Here is a 22880-nt window from a genome sequence, read left to right as displayed (position 1 = left end):
GTAAATTTACTATCAGGGTGTTGGCCATGGCAGGTTTGAAATATCAAAGAAAATATCAAGCTGGAATGGGTCAAGGACAGTGGGATGTAGACGCCCATTTTGTGACACTGTCCTTGCAGTCTCCACCCATTTTGTAGAATCTGAACTGACTCCTGCTCTGGGATAATTTAATCGAAGCAATTGAATACGGACTCAAGGAGCTTCAGGTCAGGACCTGCTAAACCTGAGACCATTCTCAGACGAGTAGCTATTTATTGTGTAAAGTTCCAGACCTACTGAAGAAGCGATCTGTAATCTAATTAGACTCTGTGTCTGGGTTGCCTAGTTAAAGTCACAAAGCTTAAAACATAAAATACTGTGGGTTGTAGCCCTGAACCAGAGCCAATAGGGTCAACCAGGTGATGTGTATCCAATGACACTGGAATGCTACATTTGAATTGATAAGGACTGAATATAAAAGGGGACACTTTGAATGCACTAACAGTGATAACATTTTTTAGAGCATCACCATCGCAAGGAAGAACCCCTTTTGCCAGGTCTGGGAGAAGAAAGAATTGATCATCTGGCCAGCAGAGATCCTCTGTTTTGGTGTTATAAATTGGAAGAGTGGTCTGAGTGAGTATTGGTACGGAGGAAACAGTAGAATTCATCTTCTAAGTTGTTGGCCTGGTGTCAACATAGTTACGTTGTTGTTTGTGCAGAGATAATAAAGTGTGAGCTTCAATTAAATACGAGTCGCGTAGTGTTTTCTAACCTAGTTCTGTTGATGAACGGTCAACAAAAGTACACACATGTCACCATATACAACCCGAGATTCATTTTCTTGTGGGCGGGTGTACTCAATAAATCCAATAACTGTAATAAAGTTAATGAAAGACCGCACCAACTGGACGGGCAACCAATGTGCAAAAGACAACAGACTGTGCACATACAAAAAGAAAGAATTAATAATAACTGCTGAAGTGCTTACAGAGAGTAGAAGGGATGCCTTAAGAGTACGCAAGGATGTAAAGGACCAGTGATAATACTATTGATGCTGCCCTCACCCGCATCTCCTCCATCTCCCATAAATCCATGCTCACCCCATTTTCCTGCCGCTGTAATAGTGATAGCATTCCTCTTGTCCTTACCTACCACCCCATCAGCCTCCGATCCAACATGTCACCTTCCGGCATCTCAAAAGGGATCCTACTGCTAAATGTATCTTTCCCTCCCCCCACCTCCGCTTTCTGCAGAGATGACTCCTCCTCGATTCCTTTATCCATTCTTCCCTCCCCACTAATCCTCTTCCTGGCGCTTATCCCTGCCCATTCACCTCCTCCCTCACCTCCATTCAGGGCCCCAAACAGTCCAACCAGGTGGGTCCAAACTTCACCTGCGAATCTGCTGGGTCTGTCTATTGGCAAGTAAGTGCAGAACATTAAACATAATGAAAGGTGCGATAGAACTAGTAGACTATAAAACTGAGCAGCAGGATACTATGCATCCGATGGATGAATATGAAACATATACCGTAAGTATTTGGGATTTCATTGTGCGATAAAGGGAAAATTTTCAACTGAGTTTACTTCAATTCTGATAAGAAGTACACACCATGAAACTTAAATGAAAGCACAACCCAGAAAAATGAAGAAATTATCACTATAGAAGAAAAGGTTAAACTATATTTAGTTGACAATTGTTTGAACGAAGAAAGACTTCCTCCCACAAACTGATTCTGGAAACATGTAATACCCAATCTTTCCCATTGTTTAAAAATAACATCAGTCATAGAAGGCTTAAAAAATAATTTTTAAAAATGGGACTAGAAAGGGAGAATCCCAATAAACCAAAATGTTTTCTAAATTGTATCCAAATCCTCAAAGTATGTTTGACTACCACATTTTCAGTTATCTTACTTAAGGATAAAGGAAGTGAAGATTCCAAAAGGAAGATAACAGAAAATTTATTAACTGAGTTAGCTTCTAAAGAAACCCACCTGGGACAGTCCTCGTGATTAATATTGTATAAACAAAATGTGAGATTTCATATATTAGCTGCCCAGCAATAAAACCTAAACTTTGGTAAAGCTAAACCTCCATTCTTTTTAACTTTCTAGAGATGGACTTTATTTAATTGAGGACGTTTATTTTTCCATATGTAGGAAGATAAAATGGAGTCCAGAGAGTCAAAAAAGGATTTAGGAAAAAAAACAGGTATCGCCTGAAAGAGATATATAAATTTAGGTAAAACATTCGTTTTAATAAAATTAATTCTATTCTATTCTATGAGATGTTATGGCATGCCTAAATTTTGAAAAGATTCAATTTCTGAATCTAACCAAGATTTTCAAAATTTGTGGGGGCCATTTTTAAATTATTTTCATAATCTTTGACTTCTTGTTAAAGTACAGAAGTTGGTTAATAGTATATTTTATTATCTGATAAGTTTTTTTTTCTTTTTTTTCCCAAACAGCTTTGACTTTGGTGGTGGGTGTATATCTTTTTTTTTATAAAATGGTTTATATTCTAATACACGAATGAATCTAATCTATATGAATATAGAGTGAGGAGTTCATTAACGTGATTCAATATACTGTATCTGATATTATTATATTTTTTCTTTTGTTTTATAAAATGTATTCTCTTGGACTCTGTATTTTTCTATATAGAAATCAATAAAAATACTGGAAAAAAGAAAGAAGAAAAGGTTAACCAATGGAAGAGCATGACCCTCCATGGAAGACATCCCCAGGATCTGAGCAGACTAGATGTTGACAAGAAATTGTCAAACACCTAGTTCAGAGCTGGAGACCTCTTCCCAGAAACAGAGGGGTTCCTTGTGGCAATACAGGACCAGGTGGTTAACACAAAAAATGATCAAAAATACATAAAAGACCAACAAGATGATAAATGCAGAAAATGCCAAGAGAAACAAACAATCCAATACATTATAGGATCCTGAAGCAGTTTAACTCAATCTGATTACTTACACAGACATAATCAAGTGGCAAACATCATTCACCAAAATCTTGCTTTAAAATACATACTCATAATGGATACAATACCTTACTATAAATATAAGCCTGATCCGGTTTTAGAGTCAGAGTCCTACAAATTATATTACGACCAATCCATTACTATAGGTCGGACAATCCATAATAACTGGCTGAATATAATACTACAGGATAAACAAGCAAGAACAACTTACTTAATAGATATAGCCATTCCAAACCAGATTACATACAGAAATCAAGAAGTGAAAAACACCAGAAATATGCTGAATTAAAAGAGGAAGTTGAAAGACTATGGAACATGAACAGGGTATACATTGTCCCAATAGTAAAATCTACGACTGGTATAAGCCAAAGTCACTACACAATAGCATTAAACAGTTAGGCCTAGACAGTGGTATTCATGTAAATCTGTGTATTTATGTGAATACACAGACAGTGGTTGATATCTGCAAAGGTCTGCCAGTGGAGGTGGTGAAATTAGATGCATTCTGTATATTTAAGACATTCAGACAGTCCAGTTTAAAAGGACACAGATATTTACAGATTTAAATTTAAGGTGATTGGAGGAAGGAATTTGGGGGACATCAGAGGTAAGTGTTTTACACAGAGGAGGTGGATGTGTAGAGGCTGATACATTAAAGGCATTCAAAAGACTCTTAGATAGGCACATGGATGAAAGGATAATGGAAGTTATGTGGGAGGGGAGGGTTAGATTGATCTTGGAATAGATTAAAAGGTTGACACAACATTGTAGGCTGAAGAGCATGTACAGTGCTGTATTGCTCTATGTTCTACAGGTGAATAGTTTTATTGTCAATGGACAAAAAGGTCAGCATTGAGATGTGGGGCCAAAGGGCCTGTATCTATGCTCTATGATACCATGCCAAAGACTGGTAGATAGATTTGATGTTCTGGGTTCACCGGATGGGTACATAACATGCAGGTACTAATGGTGTTTTGTGTTCTCTCTGCTCCTTGCAATAGAACCTGGAGAACATATGTTTATTTTGAATGCATCCTGAGAAAATTAACATTCATGATATTATATTTAAACTAGTACATCTTTTAAGGGTTCAGACCTGGTCTGCACTCCACCTTTTGGATCTACATAGAGTTTTGTGAAAGACCATAAGACATAGGAGCAGAATTAGGCCATTCGGCCCATCAAGTCTGCTCTGCATTCCCCCATGGCTGAATTATTATTCCTCTTAATTCCACTCTTCTACCTTCTCCCTGTAATTTTTGATCCTCTTATTAATCAAAAACCTATCAACCTCCTTTAAATATACTCAATGACTTCGCCTCCACAGCCATCTGTGGCAATGAATTCCACAGATTCCCCACTCACTGGCCAAAGAAATTCCTTCTCATCTCTGTTCTAAAAGGATGTCCTTCTAGTCTGAGGCTGTTCCCTCTGATTCTAGACTCTCCCACAATAAGAAAAATCCTCTCCACGTTCACTCTATCTAGTCTTTCAATATTCTTCAAAGCTCCAGTGAGTACGGGCCCGGAACCATCAAATGCTTCGCATACGTTAACTCTTTCATCGCCAGGATTATTCTCGTAAACCTCTCGATCCTCTCCAATGCCAGCCATCCACGCACATGGGGCCCAAAACTGCTCACCATACTTCAAATTGTACCCCCCCCCGCCCGCCACCGCCCGCTCCCATTCTGAAGTTAATGGCCAGGCAGCCAGCTCTTTTGTTTTTTTAACATTCATGGTAAATTGTTGTCATGACAACATGCCACTGGGCTCTCTATTTGCTTCTGTACTTACACTCAGAGGTGTGAATCCTATCAACTGAGCCTTCAGAGATCCAGGCTCTGAATAGGATCCTGGCCACTGTCACCTTAACACTTTAAACTATCTGGATTATAAATGAGAACTCTGCCCGAAGAATTCTGTAAAACTAAAACTCAATGTGACCAGTAAGAATAATGTGTATGACAATTCAGAGGTTAGGGTTGGGGTAATTTTGCGGATAAAGTTACGCTAGCTGAACATAACAAATACCCTTACCAAATATTCTTAAAGTATTAATGAATCTAAAATGTCATATGCTATTTTATTTACAACTCACCTTTCCAGAGCTTTCAAACCCTCTAGTAACACAGAGATACAAAATGAACCAAGTAGCAACGAGGCACAAAACCATCCTCCATTGCAGGCCGTCTCCAATTAAGCTAATATCAGGACTGATATTCAAGGTCTCTCTGTACCAGAAGTAATCTACAGAAGTACTCTGTTCACACTCTTTAATAAACCCTAAAAAAATATGAAAGATAGTGAGTAGAATTGCCCAAAAGCAAGATATCAAAAATATTACTAAATAAATAAAATTAAATGTGGAACAAAGTAGACATTAATATGCAAAATTATTAGGAGACATGATGTACCAGCAACTTGGAGAATATAGGAGCTTCTAGTGTGAATAATCCTGGAACTCAAAGTATCAATGAACTTTATATGTTGGGCAAACCAGCGAAACATTAAATTGAATTACTTAATAAATAATGGAACGAGAAGTTCACTCTATCAATATTATTTCCTTCATAGACTATTTCCTGGCTTGTTGATTATCAGGATTTCCTAGTCTGTTCAGTCCTTGAGTGGTCAGTCAATACAGATACAAGGCAACAAATTTTGTAATATGCCCTTTCACTCGGGGAAATGAAGAATGTATTAATGCAACCCTTCGCCAACACCTACTGTTACCTGCAATGATATATTCTTGATCACATCTACAAGGAAATATTTAATTTTTATACAACAATTCATCATCCATTTTTAACCTCATCCTTATATGTTTTAAATTAAGACTTGTACCGTGCTTGAACAATAAAGAAAAATCACAATATTAATCCATTTATTGTGGTGTCACTGGATGTTACCCATAAACCCCACAGGGAGTAGATTTCAACCTATGATTTATCCTGAAAGCTCTGATATGTATTTTGCTATGTTTTGTAACTTCAAAGGAAGACATGGGAGTTCGGGAATGCGGGTCTAACCTTGTGTTTACTTTAAGTGAGGTGCGCACGTATTCACAAGATCACAAGACAAAGGAGCAGAAGTAGGCCATTCAGCCCATCGAGTCTGCTCCGCAGCTCCCCCATGAACTAAACTATTCACGCATCTAGTTCCAATTTCCCCCTTTTCCCCCATATCCCTTGATACCTGATTAATTAGATACCTGTCAATCTCCTCCTTAAACACCCTCAATGATCGGGCCTCCACAGCTGTATGTGGCAACGAATTCCACAAATCCACGACCCTCTGGCTAAAAAAATTTCTCCTCATCTCTGTTTTAACTGGGTACCCTCTAATTCTAAGACTATGGCCTCTTGTCCTGGACTCACCCACCAAGGGAAACAACCTTTCCACATCTACTCTGTCCAATCCTTTCAACATTCGAAATGTTTCTATGAGATCCCCTCTCATTCTTCTATACTCTAATGAATACAGTCTAATACAGTATTACATGGTAGCTTGATGCAATTCACATATTGATACATATAACCAGTAATTTATTATTTAAATGAAGAAGAATGCTTAATCAATCAATACATACATACAAGATTACTCAAATATTGCTTAATATTAACTACACAACACTTCTCTCAGCTTGGCTATAAACTTCAACTCAATAGAGAATACATCTCAACTGTATACACAGTATATTATATAATACAACTACTATATACAGACATCCACAGCAAGGTAAATTTTATGTTGTCCCATTCAGGCCTAAAGATTTCATCGCAGCAGATGATGTCTCACTCTTGTGAGATAATATCTTTTCTGACATGCATGATCACTCTGCTTGAAAACATTCTCTGGTTCTGGGGTTCCTTCTGTGGTGGTTGTAGAGTTGATTCTGAGATTGTGTGAAATGGTCTGATAACCCTGGATATCTTGCTTCCTTTTTCTAGTTTGTGCATCTTGATCTTTAGAAGCTATATTTAATTTACTGGAGTATTCTCTTATTAATCCTTCTATGCTCCCTTTTCAATTTGGTCTCTGCTCTTGGTTTCCTCATCCACAAAATCATCTCATGAATCCTCTGTTTTCGTATCTCCATTGAAACCTTTGTTTTTGGTTTTCCATTGATCCAGCTTGGCTTTGGTGTTTGCATCTAGTTTTACAAGCAGCTTTTTGTCTTCCACTTGATGTTCATGCAATAACCTTAATACACGCAGAGTAGATTCTGGTTCTTTATATTCACAAAAGCCGAATGCTTACAACTGCTTGAACTCTCTTGCAGCCTAAAACCAATCAACATATTTAAATCATCTTTAGCAACAGGTGAGGTGCCAGAGGATTGGGGAATAACTAATGTTGTTCCGCTGGTTAAGAAAGGCTCAAAGAATAAGCCAGGAAATTATAAATTGGTGAGCCTGTTATCAATAGGGGGAATGTTATTGAAAGCTATTCTTAGGGACTGGATAGCGCATATGAGTATTTGTATAGACATGGACTGATTAAGGATAGTCTTTGTGTGTGGTAGGACGTGCCTAACCAATCTTATAGTGCTTTTCAAGGAATTTACCAGGAAAGTTGATGAAGGCAAGGAAATGGATGTTGTCTACATTGACTTTAGCAATTGCCAAGTTCCTGCATGGAAGGTTAGTTAAGAAGGTTCAGTTGCTCGGTATTCAAGATGAGGTAGAAGATTGGCTTTGTGGGAGAAGGCAGAAAGCTGTAGTAGAGGGTTGCATCTCAGACTGGATGCCTGTGACTGGAGTTCCACAGGGATCGTTATTGGGACTGGTATTTTTTGTTATCTATATCAATGATCTAGATGATGATATGGTTAACTGGATCAGCAAATTTGCAGATGACAGCAAGATTGGGGTTGTAGTGGAGAGCGAGGTAGCCTATCGTGGTTTGCAGCAGAATATGGACCAGCTGGGAAAATGCAGACAAGTGCAAGATGTTGCACCTCGGTTAGACCAACCAGGGTAGGTTTTACACAGTGAATGGTAGGGCACTGTGGAGCGGGGTAGAACAAAGTGATCTTGGAATACAGATCCATAATTCATTGAAAGTGGTGTCGCAGGTTGATAGAGTCATAAAGAAAGCTGTTGGCACATGGGCCTGCATAAATTTAAGTACTGAGCATAGGAGATGGAATGTTATATTGAATTTATATAAGGATTAATTTGGAGTACTGTGTGCAGTTTTGGTCACCTACCTATGGGAAACATGTAAACAAGGTTAAAAAAGTACAGAGAAAATTTACAAAGATGTTGCCAGGTCTGGGGGACCTGAGTTATAAGGAAAGATTGAATAGGTTAGGACTTCATTTCTTGGAACATAGAAGATTGCGTTACATACCTGAAGGAGATCTTGTGACTTTCTTGTGAGGATGATGTAATGGTCTTTTGGATGTCACCTGATGTAATTTTCCCCCCAATGTGAGGTCATGTGAGGATATGTTCACCACGGGTATATAAGGGAAGACCTCAGATGATGCAGTTAGTTTTTAGTTTTTAGTTTTCCAGCTAGAACGTGCATCTGTGTCTCCGTTTCTGTTGCGTATTTATTTTGTGATGCAGTTTCATCTTTAAAATGGAGTGTTACGTTCTGTTGCAAGGTACAATAGTGCTGGACTGGCAATTTTTGCTAGATGTGTTGATGTACCTTTTTCCAGCAGTATTGGAGAGTGAAGACTTTATTGAAGTACAGGATATGAAGGTGTTAAGAGAAGTTGGGAATGTTTGGCAGTTTAATAAAGGATCGACCTTATTGAGTCTTCGTTGAAGAAGTAGCGACCTGCATCGAAGATAACTCCTGCCGAAAGAGAAGGGTAGTTCATGTGGGATTTTCTCTCTAGAAGAAATTAAGGTTAGTTGTTTTAAGCCGTTTATTTCCTTCATCGTGAATCCTTTGGACTGAACCAGCAGGAAAGTCGCGTCCATGAAGAAATCCTTCTCCAGAGAAGTCTCTCCTAATTGAATATATAAATCTGTTGGACTTTTGAATTTACTATTTTAAGTACTGTATCTGACTTTACTGCTTTAAGAACTGTTTTCCCATTTAACGCTTTAAGAACCAGTGCCGAGTGACGATTTGTTGAACGGCCGCATAGCGGTTAACTTCCGGTTAAGGTTTTCATTTGTTTTTATTTTTTTATCCGTATTTAATAAATATTTGGTTGTTTTTATATAACCTGTCTCGATTGACATTCATTGTTGCTGGTTACGTAACAATTGAGAGGAGATTTGATAGAGGTAAACAAAATTATGAGGGGCACCAATAGGGTAATGCAAGCAGGTTTTTTCCCACTGAGGTTAGGTGGGACTACAACTAGAGGTCATGGGTTAAAGGTAAAAGGTGAAAAGTTTAACAGGAAAATGAGGGGAAACTTCTTCACTCAGAGGGTTATGGGATTGTGGAATGAACTGCCAGTGCAAGTGGTGCATATGAGCTTGATTTCAACATTTAAGAGAAGTTTGGATAAGTACATGAATGCTAGGGGTATGGAGGGCAATGGTGCAGTACAGGTTGATTGGAGTAGGCAGTTTAAAATGCTCAGACTAGATGGGCAGAATGGCCTGTTTATGTGCTATACTTTTCTATGACTCTATGACATTGAATTGACTTAATTGCAGGAGATGTGACATGCAAATGGTGAATGGATCTCTAATCAAGTTGTAGTTGTCTCAGCCAATCACACCCCCACAATGTTGATCCTCCTGGTTTTACCACATAAAAGCTCAATGTGGCTTGCTGGTTGTTGTATTTCACTGTTACGAGCAACATTACCACTGGAGTTATCTTTTCTCGAGTATAAGTTCTTAGTTGGTTAGTTGCAGGCTTCAGATTAGTCTCTTTGAAATGCTGTTCATGCACATTCTGTGGAATGACTGAAACAGATGAACCAGTGTCCAATTCCATATTAATTAATTTGTTATTCACTTCTGGAGCAAGCCATATTGCTTGTTTATTGCCAGTTTTCACTTTGTAAATCTAAAGGCTATTCAGTCCTGAGTCACTCTGATCACTCTCAGATTTTTCATCAACAGCATGCAGGTTAGTGCTCTTCTTTGAAACTGCATATTGACTTTTTATCTTCTTCCTCTTCCTTCCGCAGTCCATTTATTTCTGTCTGCCCAACATACTCGTTGTATGTGTCCTATGTTGTTGCATTTTCTGCAGGTGTCACTTTTAAGGCTGTATTGAACTAGTCTATGTGAGGCCCTGTCACAACAGTAAGACAATTTGTTCAGCCAAGCTGGTTTCTGTTTAGACTTTGCAATTTTGTTCACACTCACCTTCATTCCTGAATGCAACTCAACTACATCTCTGTTTGCAGTTTCCATTGAAATTGTGATTTCAACTGCTCTTTTAAATGTAAGTTGCGCTGTCTTTGAATGCTTTCTTGTAAGATTCCACAAACTAAATGATCTTTCAGTGCATCGTTACGCCCATTACTGAACTGGCAATGCTCAGACAATCTCTTCAATTCAGCCATGTCCACCGAAATGGACTCCCCTTCTTTTTGATTCCGTTTAAGAAACTTACAGTGTTCTGCAATCAACAATGGCTTCAGTTCTAAATGTTCCTCCATTACTTTGCCAATATCAGCAAAACTCAATTCTGCTGGTTTGGCTGGAGCAGGTAAACTTTGAAGCAAATTGTATGTCTTTAAACCCAATGCACGTAACAGAATCGGTACTTGCTTCTCATTGGCTATTTCATTTGCTTCAAAATATTATTGAACTGGCTCAGCATACATATTCTAGTTATCTTTTGTGTAATCAAGTGTGTCAATTTCTCTGAAGTAGCCAACCATTTCTGATTTTTTTAATGATTGTTATCTCCCAGTACTCACTCTTTATGAATCCTGAATTCTTCAGTGTACTGCTTTTTTTAAACTCGATCTTGGTTACTTTCCTTCCAAAGAACATGGACTGCTCTGTTTGGGTGTTCCTCACTGTGCTTTTTTTAAACTTGAATTTCTCACTGCACTTGAATGTGTCAGTAGAACACTTGCAGTCCCCGTCTAAGGTTTGTTTTAAAAATATCTCGTGGCTAATGTTATTTTTTGTAACGTCAGAACATTAAACTAATTCAAAGGAAGACATAGGACTTTAAGCAAGGCACACACCTCGCATGGTAGAGTGATGACATATGCAATTCACATATTCATACATATAACTTGTAATCAATTATTTAAATGAACAAGACTGCTTAATCAACCAATATATACAGTATATACAATATTACTCAAATATTACTTAAATATTAAATACACAATTAGCCTTCAGTTTTGCAAATATAGACTGAATTAAGTGATCTGCTTAAATCTATATTACATAAGCTGTTTATTATTTCTGGATACATTAGTCAGATCTCATCTCTCTGCTGTTTACATACTGAATTCTCTAAGCATTATTTATGTGTGTGGGAATCCTACAGACAGGTTACAAGCATCAGTTCTTCTTTTATAATAAAAATATCAGGCCTGGGAGAGTTTTACTCCTTTGGCCTAATCTTCATGCCCTCTGTCAAATAACCTCTCAAAATATTATGAAGTTGCTATTGGTTGGTGTATGGGAGTCTAACTTTGGGCACCAACAATGTTGCCTGATACTTGGGAAATTTGCCAAGAGGAAGTTACAGATGTAGTAATTCAGGAGTGGGGATCTGAGCCTGGAGCAGGAGTAATTTACCTTTCCTTGTTACAAATGCTCAATATTCTGTCCTCACAAAGGAATGCAAAGAAGGAGAAAGATATATTTTGGGCCTCTTCTAACCAGTTTCACTTTATTTTGCAGGCCAGAAGTGAAAAGCCTGTGGGCTATTCAGGACACCAGTTAGAATTACACATGAGGTCCCATGACAGTTTCAGTGTGGCCTCATTGTCATCTGCTCAGAAAACTAGGCAATGCAAATAAAAGAAAACTTGACACATTAAGTCACACGAACAAACTGAACTAAATGTTTTGATGCTGTCTTAGAACAGTTCTCAATCATCAATCATCACTTCTGTTGTAATATCCAAAGAATGCTATGGTGATGCTGTAGATGTATTTAACTAATGTTGCTAATGAGTTATCTGGAATTTAGCTTATTTAAGTTTTTTTTACATCATGGGACTGAAAAATTGTATGAAGATTCAGATAAAAAAATGGAAATTCCCTGCATACTTATAGCATTTATATTAAAATGTGCACTTATAGGAAGTATATTTAAAATTTTTTTTGTCATAGTTTTGTACAGTTTGGAAAAAAATAAAGTATGAATGACTTGTATGTGGCTTTAGAAAAATTGCTTAAGATAGCATTAGTGGTCTTGGGCAGACATCTCATATATACATCAGATCATCTCACAGCCCAACCTGAGCTGCCTTTGGTGAATCAAATCAGTTTCATTGGTGGTGCTGCTCAGTTTACATTAGAACAGTCAACAAAATTTCATTGGCTGTGACTGCTTTGCAATGACGTGAGGTCACAAAATAAATGGTGGAATAAAGTTTATCTATTTTCTTTAAAATAATGGATTTTCAGACTGGGCATATCATTGACTCTATTTTTATTAGTCCACCCCAAACCCTGATGGCATAGAGCAGAATTAACGACACCACAATCCCGCCTTCCTTCAGCTACGCAGTTAGCCATGTGATGGTCCTGCCACAGGTCAGGAACAATAACCAACCCACTGGTAATCATCAGCAGAAGCCAACTGGACAGTAACCAATGCACCAAGTTTCCAGGCATGTCAACAGCTGAATCTCGATGACTATCTAGAATTGGAGAGAAACAATTTCTGTGGACAGCGTTTTGAGTTAATATCAAACCAGACATTGTTTTTTTTCTCTCTACCCTGATACTGTTGTTATCAAGCAGAGGGAATTATTGTTAAAAAACTTCCATAGAAAGCTATAGAAAGTGGAACTGTATAGAGTAGGCAGCTGTGATCACGCTTCTCATGGAATTTACTGTAATATGCCAATAGTAATTTTATTGTGATAAGTATAGAGCTGTTTACATTTTATGGAGAATGGTAGCAGGTATTCATATTAAGATTCCACATTATAAACAAAATACCAACAGAGCGATGATTCTGTTAAATATTCACTTCTCATATGGTATTGGCTGGACACTGGTTAACCACACTTCTCTTTAATCTTTGAAACCTGATTGTAATTCCAGCTCAAACTCCAAAAAATATTACCCCCCTTATGGGAACTGTAAAGGCGGGTTCTGAAACTGTTAGTCACACCCAATTCTTTACCGTGTTCCTCAAATGACGCCACCTGCAATTCGTAGAACATAGAACATAGAATTCTACAGCACATTACAGGCCCTTCGGCCCACAATGTTGTGCCAATCATGTAACCTACTCTGGAAACTGCCTAGAATTATCCTACCACATAGCCCTCTATTTTTCTAAGCTCCCTGTACCTATCTAAGCGTCTCTATAAACACCCCATTGTAACCACCTCTACCACTGTCGCCGGCAGTGCATTCCATGCACCCACCACTGTCAGTGTGAAAAACTTACCTTTGACATCCCCTGCGTACCTACTTCCAAGCAGCTTAAAACTGTGCACCCTCATGTTAGCCATTTCAGCCCTGGGAAAAAGTCTATAGCTATCCACACGATCAATGCCTCTCATCATCTTATACACCTCTGTCAGGTCACCTCTCATCCTCCGTCACTCCAAGGGGAAAAGGCCAAGTTCACTCAACCTATTCTCAAAAGGTATGCTTTCCAATCCAGGCAACATCCTTGTAAATCTCCTCTGCTCTCTTTCTATGGTATCCACTGTAAATCTCCTCTGCACTCTTTCTATGGTTTCCACTGTAAATCTCCTTTGCACTCTTTCTACAGTATCAATAAAATCTCACTTATAAGTCAACAGCATCTGCATTAGACTCAACTTGCATCTAGAATCTACTAGTTTCAGATAGTAATAAAAACAAAAGGAAACTATTTTGGTGGGATTTGGATTCACGCTGAGTTGGAGTTTCAGACCACCCCCAGCTAGGTTTATGAAACTCGTCAATAGAATATTAAAATATTAAAAAGGGGATATTAGAAAGCTACTCATTTCTTTTATTCTCGAGCAGATGTAAGGTGCCGATCATCATCATCTGCATGGAACCGGGTGAGAATGAGATGTGGACCAACTGAGGAGGATTTAAAAGAATCTCGGAATTGTTCCAAGGAAGTGCATTTGCAATTTCAAACTTCCTTCTGTCAGTGTTTCCAGTTACCAGTGAGAGTTTCATGACTGTTAGTGAATTTAAGTATTTATATAGCCACAATACTTTTTTATTGGATGTGGGGTTTGATAATGAATCTTGAGGTGGTGTATTTGCAGTGGAAAGAATAGAGGTATAGTCAGGGCAGACCACCCAGTGAGCATGCTTGAGACTCCCACTGATTCTGAACGTTCACCCAGTGATAGGTAACTCCCAATAACTGCCATTGTTGGTGGAGTTCCCATTTTCCAGTAGAAGTTGTGTCAATTGCCTAAATAAGGGACATTACAGTGACTAACCATTGTGCTCTGTGCTGGAATGTAAAGGAAGTGCAGCGATCAACAGCAGATTTTGATTATGTGGCCACATCCGCCCAGATATGATGAATCTTTCCTGCAACTATATGTCATTGAGCAGATAAACCAAAGGACAAAAGTAAAATGCCCTGGACGTTGAAATCTGGAAATATTACCAGAAAAGACTCTAAATGATAAGTTGGTCAGGTTGCATCTGGCGAATAAAAAGTACTGTTAGGGAGGCAGGCCATTGACCTTAAATTAGAAGACAATTAAACATCTTTATCTTTAACCTGTTCGGTTGTTGTTTAAAGGACAGTTTTTCCAAGGCAGTGGTTCCTCAAATGAATGAAAGAAGTACCACAGGGTCCATGCAAGGAGACTGCTATAGAACATCCCTTGCTGGAAAGTTGTCAGCATTGAGGCAATGCCTGTGACAAAACAAAGAAGATATTGATCAGAACTGAAATGAATAACTAAGTTACAAGATACTTTATATTGGAATTGACAATTAAATCTACAAAATATAAACTTATAGAGAGGGTATTTACTATTTGCATTAGCAGACGGTCTTCTGCTTACGTTTAAAGGCTACTTGATTGTATAATATATCTGTTAATGAGCAACAGTTAACTATTTATCTGTCTCATTATTGTTGTGAGAGGTCTGTGCACACAAGTATACACCAGGTAGATGCATGGATTCAAACCTTACTAATTTTCAGTGCCACACACAAAAAATATTGGACTTGATAAAGGGTCTCGGCCCAAAACTTCGACTGTACCTCTTCCTATAGATGCTGCCTGGTCTGCTGCGTTCACCAGCAATTTTTGTGTGTGTCGCTTGAATTTCCAGCGTCTGCAGATTTCCTCGTGTTTTAATTTTCAGTGTATCAGAGTGGAAACTGGAATCAATTCATTTATGAAAACATTGACCAATTTTGCTATGAAATTGGAATCTCCTGTGACTAGTTGAAATCACAGAGATTACAGAAAAAAATCAGATTTTAAAGAGTTCCATGCTACTTGAGGAAAAGAGAGGTAAGATAGTGTGGGGGGTAAGGCACCTTTCCAGCATATAGTATTCAAAAAGTAAACCAAGTAGACAGAGAGCACAAGCATCCATGATCGTTGAGCTTAGGAGGAAGATGGTGCCTAACAGCGACATCTTTGCTTGTATCTTCGGAAACAGCTCTATTTCTATCTTTGATATCTCTTTTCTCCCCTTCCAAGTTCTTCTGAAGACCCCAACCTGGAGTTACGCGCTGACTTTGGCTCTTTGCGGAAACGAGACCCGCTCTCAAGGCCTCACAACCGGCTGCTTTTTGATATGCCAAGGACGTGGCCTGGAAGACTAGCACACCATCAGGGTGCCCAGTTTTCATTGCTCTGGAGACGGGCTGATTTGAGGCTGGTGCTGCCGACTGATATGTTGTGGGAGAAAACCGAAGGTGGAAAGCAGCAAAATGGCTGCTGGCTGTGTGCCCAGGGTCCCAAGTTCTTTGGGCACAGATTGGAAAAAGAGACGCAACAGACTTCTAACACCATAAATCATCGAGTTGTTTTGTTATGTCTCCCCTCTTGCTGTGAAATGAGGACATCTCTTTTTCCCTTATTAGTGAGAGAGCGAGCCGGCGGTATGTAGAATACTGGGTGAATGAGTAATCTTTGGGGTAGTGCAAGACTGTGTCTTTATTGATGCTTCGCTGCACGCTTCAGTGCTTGGTGGCGGGGGGGTGCCAATGCTTTTTTGCTGGTGGGGGAGGGGGGATTATTGCTTGGTTGCTGCTTATGCGTTGCATGGTGAGTTGGGGGCTCTTTGGGGTTCTAACATTTAACTGTCATTCATTCTTTGCAGTTCTCCTGTTTTTGTGGATGCTTGCAAAGAAAAAGAATTTCAGGATGTATATCATATGCATTTGTATATCGTATGCATATTGAACCTATTGAGGTTGGTGTCAATTTGAAAAGCAGACAGGTTATCACTGCTATAGCAGTGAAACGTAGCTATCTAGTATTATCTGTCATTAGGCAGGTTTGGAAGGAGAAATCAGTTACCCTCCTAGGGTGCTTTCAATGGTGGTTTTAATATTTTCAAATTATGGGCTAGAAATAATTTTAAAATGAACAGCTGTTGGGAGTTATTAGTGCGTTGAATGGGATGAGATAGTGGAAATTACTTGAGAATTTTTGTTCCTGGACCATTGTTTGTCAGGGAGCAGCAGTGTCTGAATAACAGCTACACTAGGAAAGTATTACAAGTTGATTATCTTTATTTTTCCTATGATCAAGATGTAAACTGATTTTACGCTTTTTGTTACTCTGCATGCTTGGTACCTTGTTAGTATTACTACAATAATGAACTCCCCGGTCCCAATTAAAAACCTTTGTTAATGTCAACAGTTGACCTCATGCCAAATAGGCTCATAGTCATCCAAGATCAGATTCTATTCTACAGCACAGCTCCTCTCATTGTGAACCTTAAGCTTGGGGGATCTACAAATAATGTATAAATGCAATCTATTCAAGAACATTAATAATGTTTATTTGCTAAATTAAAACAGTTATTTTTTTAAATCTCAAAAGTGAGAACTTACCTATACCTCCCAGATAGGGAGAAATAGATCTCCAGACACCAATACTACCTCTTTGGAAATGCTGACCAATTGCCAACTCAAGGTGAAGCAGTGGAATCCCCTCAAGGATTAGTGCAATAAAGTAAGGAATTAAAAAGGCTCCTGTGATCATAAATTGAAAAGACAAAGAAAGAACTTCAGCAAAATTTTATTTTTGTTTGTGGTTGAGTGCCTTTCTTTCCTCTCTGCAATTCTTCCCCATTTTGCACTTCATTGCCTGGGGTTTAATTCCCAGTGGGTAGCACTGAAAATGATGTACGCTTATGAGATTAACAGCAGTGAGTAACTATACTCCACTGTCAGAAAAATTATGAGTTCTGATCCAAAATATTGACAAGACTTGCACTGAAATTGAGCAGGAAGAAGGAGATTAAATGAAATATGAAGAATTGTGCAGGTGAAGTTTGAGCAATGTTGCTTCAACACCTCTTCAGATGGAAGTCCTCATAAGACCGTGGACATTTTTTGCCTGTTGTTTTGGGTCTGGTCTGTTGGGAGAGGTGCAAAAGTGGGGCAACCATGAAATTGAATCCTTAGACAAAAGATAGAATGGGACCTTGCAGCTCTGAGATATCAAAATATGGAAAATTAAAATTATATGTTTATAACATTTTTAAAAAAGTATTGCACTGTTCCCCACTTTAATCTCTCATTCAGATATATATCTTGGGAGGCAGACTGCAGCATTAAATGCTGAAACATTAACTTTGTTTCTTTCCCCCAGAGATGCTGCTCGACCTGCTAATTAATTCCAAGGTTTCATATTTTTATTCTGTGCAATGACTGAAATTGACAGGCTTCACATTATTTCTCTCTGAAACTGGTAACCACTTCGATAATTATACATACACAGTTTTAACAGGAAGTTCTGAAGGCTGCTGTTCATTCACACTTCACTGATCCTTGAATTAATAAATTGATGCAAACTTTTTTATTTTAAGTAATCCTGTTGCAGTGGAATCACTGAAAATGTTAAGCATCATCGATAAGATGTTTCTTGTTTTTAAAACCTGCTAATACATAACTACTGCTGAATAGCATTTCTGGACCTGAGAAACAAATTTTACAAACGTTAAGTATTTTTCCTGCAGAATAATTGATTCAAACTTCAAATTCTGGCCTTGCTTATTAAGCCCACATCTCATAAATGAATTTTTAAAAATGCTTAAGTCTTGAGAGGAAAGTTTTGATAGACATTTTCAGGCAAGTACATATGATCAGTGTTTCACTTTGAACAGAAAGTGTTTATAAAGTCTAGAGGCAAGTTAGTAACTGCACATGATGAGGAACCATCACCAAGAGTTGACTCCTTATTTAAGCACACCATTCTTGGGAAAGGTTTATTAGGGCATACTTAGTTTTAAATGGAAACCTTAACTATCAGAATCAGAATTAGATTTATTATCATAGACTTAAATGATGTGAAATGTATTGTTTTGTGACAGCAGTATAGTGCATAGATGTAAAGTTATTATAAATTACAAGAATATATAAATAGTGCAAAATGTAATAATGAGGACACTCGCGTGGGTCCCACCTTTCAAATCTACTCCTCAGCATTTTTCTCCAGACCTGCCAAAGAGTTTCAGCCAGAAAAGTCAACTGTACTTTTTTTTCATAGATGCTGCCTGGCCTGCTGAGTTCCTCCAGCATTTTTTTTTTGTGTGTTGCTCAGATTTCCAGCATCTGCAGATTTTCTCTTGTTTGTAATAGTGAGGTTGTTGTTCGTGGGTTTGTGGATTGTTCAGACCGTTCTTATGTTGGCGATAGAAAAGCAAATCGAAACTACAAATGCCAGCCACCTATCATTTTAGCTGTCCATCCCACTTCCACTCTGAGCTCTTTGCCTTTGACATTAGAACATTAGAAAGTTTTTGACAAGAACAGGCCATTCAGCCCAACAAAGCTTGCCAAATTCCTAATCACATAATGTGTTGTAATAACCATTGAGTTTAGATTTGAAAGTCTCTAAGGTATTATTCTCAACTACACCCCTAGTTCGTTCCATGCGTCTACAACTTGCTGTGTAAAGAAATGCTTCCTGATGTTAGTTTGAAATCTCCCTTCATCGAGTCTCCTCCTAAGGCCCCGTGTCCTCGTTGCTGGATTAATTTTGAAGTAGTAGCTGGCATCCACCTTACTTATAGCCTTAATGATTTTGATCACTTCTACCATGTCTCCTCTCATTCTACGTTTACTTAGGCTAAAAAGATTTAATTATTGCAACCTTTCCTCATGACTATTACCCTGCAGACATGGAATGAGTCTCATTGCCCTTTTCTGAACTCTCTCCAGTGCTTTTACATCCCTTGCAAAATATGGAGACCAAAGTTGTACACAGTATCAAGGTGTGGCCTCCTAAGTGCGTTATACAGCTTAAGGAAAATGTCTCTAGACTCGAATTCCACTGACTGCATTATATATCCCAACATTCGATTAGACTTCCTAATCGCTTCTGTGCATTGTCTAGATGTTGATAGTGGTGAGTCTACCAGAACACCCAAATCCTTCTCATTCAGTGCACTTTCTAACTCAAGACCCCCCATTGTATATTTGTATCTAATATTTCTTCTTCTACTTGGGCACGTGGCCAAGTGGTTAAGGGATTGGACTGGCTACCTGAAGGTCATGAGTTTGAGCCCCAGCCGAGGCAACGTGTTGTGTCCTTGAGCAAGGCACTTAATCACACATTGCTCTGCGACGACACTGGTGCCAAGCTGTATGGGTCCTAATGCCCTTCCCTTGGACAACATTGGTGTCGTGGAGAGGGGAGACTTGCAGCATGGGCAACTGCTGGTCTTCCATACAACCTTGCCCAGGCCTGCGCCCTGGAGAGCGAAGACTTTCCAGGCGCAGATCCATGGTCTCGCAAGACTAACGGATGCCTTAAATTTCTACTTCCTATATGTAATATCTTACATTTCTTACATTGAATTTCATCTGTTATTTAGCTGCCCACCTCTGGATTTTGTTTAGATCTAACTGTATCGATTCTGCTGCCTGAATGTTATCAGCCCATCCCCCAATTTTGCTTTAATGGATTATTTGTTATGTGATTATCCAAATGCATAAAGTAAATTAAAAATAGCAGCAGCCCCAAAACTGATCACTGCAGAACCCCACTTTTAACATCTTCTAGGTGTGAAAGTGATCCTCTCACTAGAACTCATTGTTTTCTGTTTTTGAGCCAATTCTGCACTGATTCACATACTTAACTCTGAATCCATATCTCCTCTGTATTTTGATTATGAACCTCATGTGAGGTATCTTGTCAAAAGCCACCTGAAAGTCAAAGTAAAGTTCACTATGACCCAGACAAGGAGATCACCCCTGTATGCGATGCCTCGCCCTATGGAGTCGGGGCAGCTCTCTCACATGTAATGGAGGACCGTTCAGAGAAGCCTATTGGTTTTGCTTCACAAACCCTGACAGCTGCGGAGAAGGGGTATCCACAGCTAGACAAAGAAGGTCTGGCCATTGTTTTTGCAGTCAAATGCTTTCATCAGTACCTTTATGGACGCGTATTTACAATTTATACCGATCATAAACCACTGATGAGCCTGTTCAGTGAGACTAGATGCAGCCCACCGCTAGCCTCAGCCAGGATACAGCATTGGGCTCTTACATTGTCAGCCTACCGGTATACTATAGTGTACAGAGTGGGTGGGGATATTGCAAACACCGATGCACAGAGTCGACTACCTTTACCTGAGACACCTGTTACTACATATGTGCCTCCAGAGACTGTGTTATCATTGGAGAGGCTGTCAGAGACACTTGTAAAGGCGACCCAGATCAAGCAGTGGACAGAGAGGGACCCAGTACTGTCCCAAGTCAAGACTTTTCTTTTACAAGGTTGGCCCAGAGTCATGGAAGGAGAGGAACTGAGGCCTTATGCCAAACGCAAGACAGAACTCAGTCTGCAGGATGTCTGCATTTTCTGGGGGATGAGGGTCATCGTGCCTCCCCCTGGCCGTTCACAGATTGTGGAGGAAATTCATGAAACTCATCCAGGGGTGTCTCAAATGAAAAGCCTTGCAAGATCCTATGTTTGGTGGCCAGGAATGGATCAGGATCTGGAGAACAAGGTAAAATCATGCACGCAATGTCAGACTAATCAGAATATGCCACCACCAGCTCCTTTGCATCCATGGGAGTGGCCAGACCACCCCTGGTCTAGGCTACATTTGGACTTTGCTGGCTCTTTTATCGGGTAAACATTTCTTGGAATGGTAGATGCACATTCTAAATGGATCAAAGCAACATCACAGCCCCCTCAACCATAGACAAACTCAGGCAAGTGTTTGCAGTCCACGGGTTGCCTGACACTCTGGTCACTGATAATGGCCCAACGTTCACCAGTGAACTGTTCAGTGAGTTCATGCAGCAGAATAGCATTCATCACATTCGGACGGCCCCTTTCCACTCAGCGTCCAATGGTTTGGCTGAGCGGGCTGTTCAGACAGTGAAGGAAGGCCTGAAGCAAATGACAGGGGACTCTCTTAGCATTCGGCTTTCACGTTTCCTGTTTCAATACTGCCTCACGCCACAGACTACGACTGCCCGCATTCCAGCAGAGATGCTGATGGGGCGTAGGCCCAAGTCAAGATTGGACCTGCTGCGCCCAGACATGAAGGCAAAAGTGGAGAGAAAGCAGGAAAAGCAGAAGGAGGGACATGATCAACATGCGAGAGAGAGACAGTTAAAACCGGATGACAAGGTCTATGTGAGAAACAATCAGCAATGTCTGCCTGGGGTTATTCTTAAGCAGAGTGGTCCCGTCTCCTATGTTGTTAAGCTGACTGATGGGTGTGTTTTCCACAGACATCAGGACCATGTGCACCTGCGTCATGATACCAGCTCAGAGGCAGACAGTTCCATGGAGTTTCCATTTGTGAGTCAGACTACTGCAGAAGCATGTCCATCAGTGACTTTGCCAGAGGGCGAGATGCTGGCAGAGGGGTCGGGATCCCCTGAGGAGGATGGACATTCTCATGCAGACACACAGACCCCTCTCATGCCCCCAAAACCAGATCCGCCCAAAACACCCTCACCAGCGATGCCTGCTGGGTCACCGGGGGTAGTGCGCAGATCACAGCGCACCCGTAAACCTCCTGACAGACTGAATCTTTGGCGGGACAGTTTTTTTTTGTTGTTGTTGGATTGAATGTTGAATCTGTCATGTTTTCCAGATGTTTTAAAAAGTAGTGAGGTAGTGTTCAAGGGTTCAATGTCCATTTAGAAATTGGATGGCAGAGGGGAAGAAGCTGTTTCTAAATTGCTGAGTGTGTACCTTCAGGCTTCTGTACCTCCTCCTTGAGGGTAACAATGACAAGGGGGTGCGCCTGGGTGGTGGGGATCCTTAATGATGGACAACGCCTTCCCCAGGCTCTGCTCCTTGAAGTTGTCTTGGCTATTACGGAGGTAGTACCCATGATGGAGCTGACTAATTTAGTCAAATAGATGACTTGACTGGCATATGCAAGCTCTGCTGAAAGGCCTCTTTCTGTACCATTATTAATTAAGACAATAGTGCCTTGGTTTCATATAATAGTGCCTGACCAAAGTGGAAAATATTTGAGGAAATGATAAGTCATGGACAAAAATAATTGAATCATGTTCTCCTATTACAAGAATGATAGGTGTTTCTTTAGAGAAAGGACTAACTTTAGTTTTTGATTATTTCACAAATCAACCCACAAATCACTGCAAGTGATGGGAATAGAAATGGAATG

General features: G+C 39.6%; 1 protein-coding gene across 2 annotated transcripts in view; it reads right to left on the bottom strand.

The window, feature by feature from the left end:
* The window catches only part of LOC134357915 (sodium-dependent neutral amino acid transporter B(0)AT3-like), a 53791-nt gene that overhangs the window by 30207 nt on the left and 704 nt on the right, over positions 1–22880 (bottom strand). For both annotated transcript variants that reach the window (XM_063069685.1, XM_063069684.1), the window contains exons 2-4: positions 17107–17247; positions 14804–14941; positions 5079–5263 (exon numbers count right to left, since the gene is read on the bottom strand). In XM_063069685.1, the coding sequence (XP_062925755.1) occupies positions 5079–5263; positions 14804–14941; positions 17107–17247 (464 nt within the window). The remainder of the gene's footprint in view (positions 1–5078; positions 5264–14803; positions 14942–17106; positions 17248–22880) is intronic.

This window comes from Mobula hypostoma, chromosome 17 (genome assembly GCF_963921235.1).
Source record: "Mobula hypostoma chromosome 17, sMobHyp1.1, whole genome shotgun sequence".
NCBI classification, from domain to species: domain Eukaryota; kingdom Metazoa; phylum Chordata; class Chondrichthyes; order Myliobatiformes; family Myliobatidae; genus Mobula; species Mobula hypostoma.
Note: the sequence above shows the minus strand (reverse complement) of the source record. Positions and strands in the feature narration are given on the sequence as shown.